Here is a 2,244-nt window from a genome sequence, read left to right on the forward strand (position 1 = left end):
GGGTACCATAGAAAATGTAAAAAAAAAATGTCCAAAGCGTGTGTAAAAGTGTCAGTTGATTTTTATTAGGTTTCACTCAGTTGAAGGAAAAAAAAAAACAACAACTTTTGTCTTTGGAACGTTTACCAATGAAAGAAACAAGAACAAAAAAAAAAGCAAAAATATAAAACAATTGCATGAAAAAAAATTTGAATGCAGGGCAATTTCCTCCTGTTGCCCTTTTGTTTACAAAACAAAGCTAAAAAAAAACAACAAAAAAGTGTATTTACAGTGCATCGATATGTATTTACATTAAGGCATTTTTGCAGGGGGGAGTGTCGGGGCAAGGGGGGGGGGCAAAGAAGACAGGTGATACAAAGCCCATTTGTACAGAAATAAATAGATACAGTTACAGTGCTATATTGTCTGGATGCTACCTGCAAGGGGGGGGGGGTTAAAACATGAAATCAACAACATGCGGACAAACAGGAAACATTTGATCGGGAAAGAGGCGTAAAAAAAAATAAAAAAATATTTAAAAAAAACGTTAAAGTTTAAAGTCTCAGTGCATCACAGCTACAATTTGTTTACATAACACAAATCAGACTAGAGGCACTTTTTAATAAGGTTTTTAATAAAGTGAAGATGATCAACTTTGGTTTAAAAAAAAAAAAAAAAAAAAAAGAAGCACGGAAGATACGCCGTTTTTTTTTTTTGTTTGTCTGCTCGCTAAAAGACAAAATTAATAATTGATCACTTAATTGCTGCTCTTTGGCAACCCCCCCCCCTTCTCTCTCTCATCGCTGGCTGAAAAAAAAAAAAAAAAAAAATCCTTCCATAAGTCGGCCATTTCCCTTCCTTCTTTGCCTCCGCATGAACGAACGAACGATTCTATTTGACTCATTTCTAGTGCAAACCAAAACATTTGGTAATAGGAAGTAACAAACATGATGTAAACACAAATTTGGCTTGCAAATAAACAACAGAGAATTCCAGAGAATTGAGGATTAAGTGCTTTCATTCCCGAAAAGGACTGCAACCCCCCCCCTTTCTTTGTCTTCTCCCCCGTAGAAAGCGAGTCAGTATCGAGTATATCGTTCTACTTTACACAAATCCGTGTTTGTTCCCAGTGCACCAACTAGGAAAGTACCAAACAGCACCACTAGGGGGTGCTTTTTTTTTGTTTTTGTTTACAAGGTCAAGTGCTAGTTCTGGTGTCTCTTCATATGCAGGGCCAGGTGATCCGAGCGCGAGAAAGAGCGGGAACACACGGCGCACTGGAAAGGCTTGGCGCCCGTGTGTTTCCGGTAATGGCGGGTCAGCTCGTCGGAACGGGCGAAACGCCAGTCGCAGCTTTCCCACGTACACCTGTAGGGTTTCTCACCTGTAACATAAGGGATAAGAGGACGGATCAGCGGAGATGACAAGGAATTCCCGATCCGAGTCGAGCTGTGGTGAATTCACACACAGACGGATTAGCAGGAACGGGAAAGACGGGTTTGACGTAGGTACGCGACTCCCCGCCCCCGGTGGTGGTGACGGCTTTGTTTTTCTTGTGTAACGACGCTTGTCACTCTGTCATCCCGATCATCCTTAAACTAAGCCGTCTTCTTAAAGAGACAGTACGGAATTTTGGGCCTTTTGTGCTCCACGGCTACTTCGAAAGCTGTGATGAGTTATTTGTCGTAAACGACCACAACGGAAGGCCGTGTCGCCGATTCATTACAGCTGGGGTGTTCAAACTTCATCGAGGGCCCCATCGAGGGCCACTTTCATTTTGTATAAACCAGAACATGAAGTTATTTACATATTTCAAGAAAAAAACGGCATATCAGCTTTGTGATAAAGCATCAACTTTGCTCTTTTTTTCCCAATTTTTATTCTTCTTTTATTATTTTTTCTTTATGTAATATTATGCCATAAATCCCATCATAATTTGACAGAATTTCCATAATATTACACAATTTTTTATTATTTTTTTAAATTACTTTTTCTTTCTGTAATATTATGCCATAAATCCCATCATAATTTGACGGAATTTCCATAATATTACACATTTTTAAATTATTTTTTAAATTACTTTTTCTTTCTGTAATATTATGCCATAAATCTCATCATAATTTGACGGAATTTCCATAACATTACACATTTTTTAATTATTTTTTTAAATTACTTTTTCTTTCTGTAATATTATGCCATAAATCTCATCATAATTTGACGGAATTTCCATAATATTACACATTTTTTAATTATTTTTTTAAATTA

General features: G+C 37.3%; 1 protein-coding gene across 1 annotated transcript in view; it reads right to left on the reverse strand.

The window, feature by feature from the left end:
- Positions 1-638: 638 nt before the first annotated feature.
- The window catches only part of klf5a (Kruppel like factor 5a), a 12,001-nt gene continuing 10,395 nt past the window's right edge, over positions 639-2,244 (reverse strand). Inside the window, exon 4 of the mRNA XM_078787252.1 lies at positions 639-1,363. Within this exon, the coding sequence (XP_078643378.1) occupies positions 1,185-1,363 (179 nt within the window). The 3' untranslated portion in view covers positions 639-1,184. The remainder of the gene's footprint in view (positions 1,364-2,244) is intronic.

Source organism: Doryrhamphus excisus, linkage group LG20 (assembly GCF_037039965.1).
Source record: "Doryrhamphus excisus strain RoL-2023G ecotype Guam linkage group LG20, RoL_Dexc_Guam_v1.1, whole genome shotgun sequence".
Classification (NCBI taxonomy): domain Eukaryota; kingdom Metazoa; phylum Chordata; class Actinopteri; order Syngnathiformes; family Syngnathidae; genus Doryrhamphus; species Doryrhamphus excisus.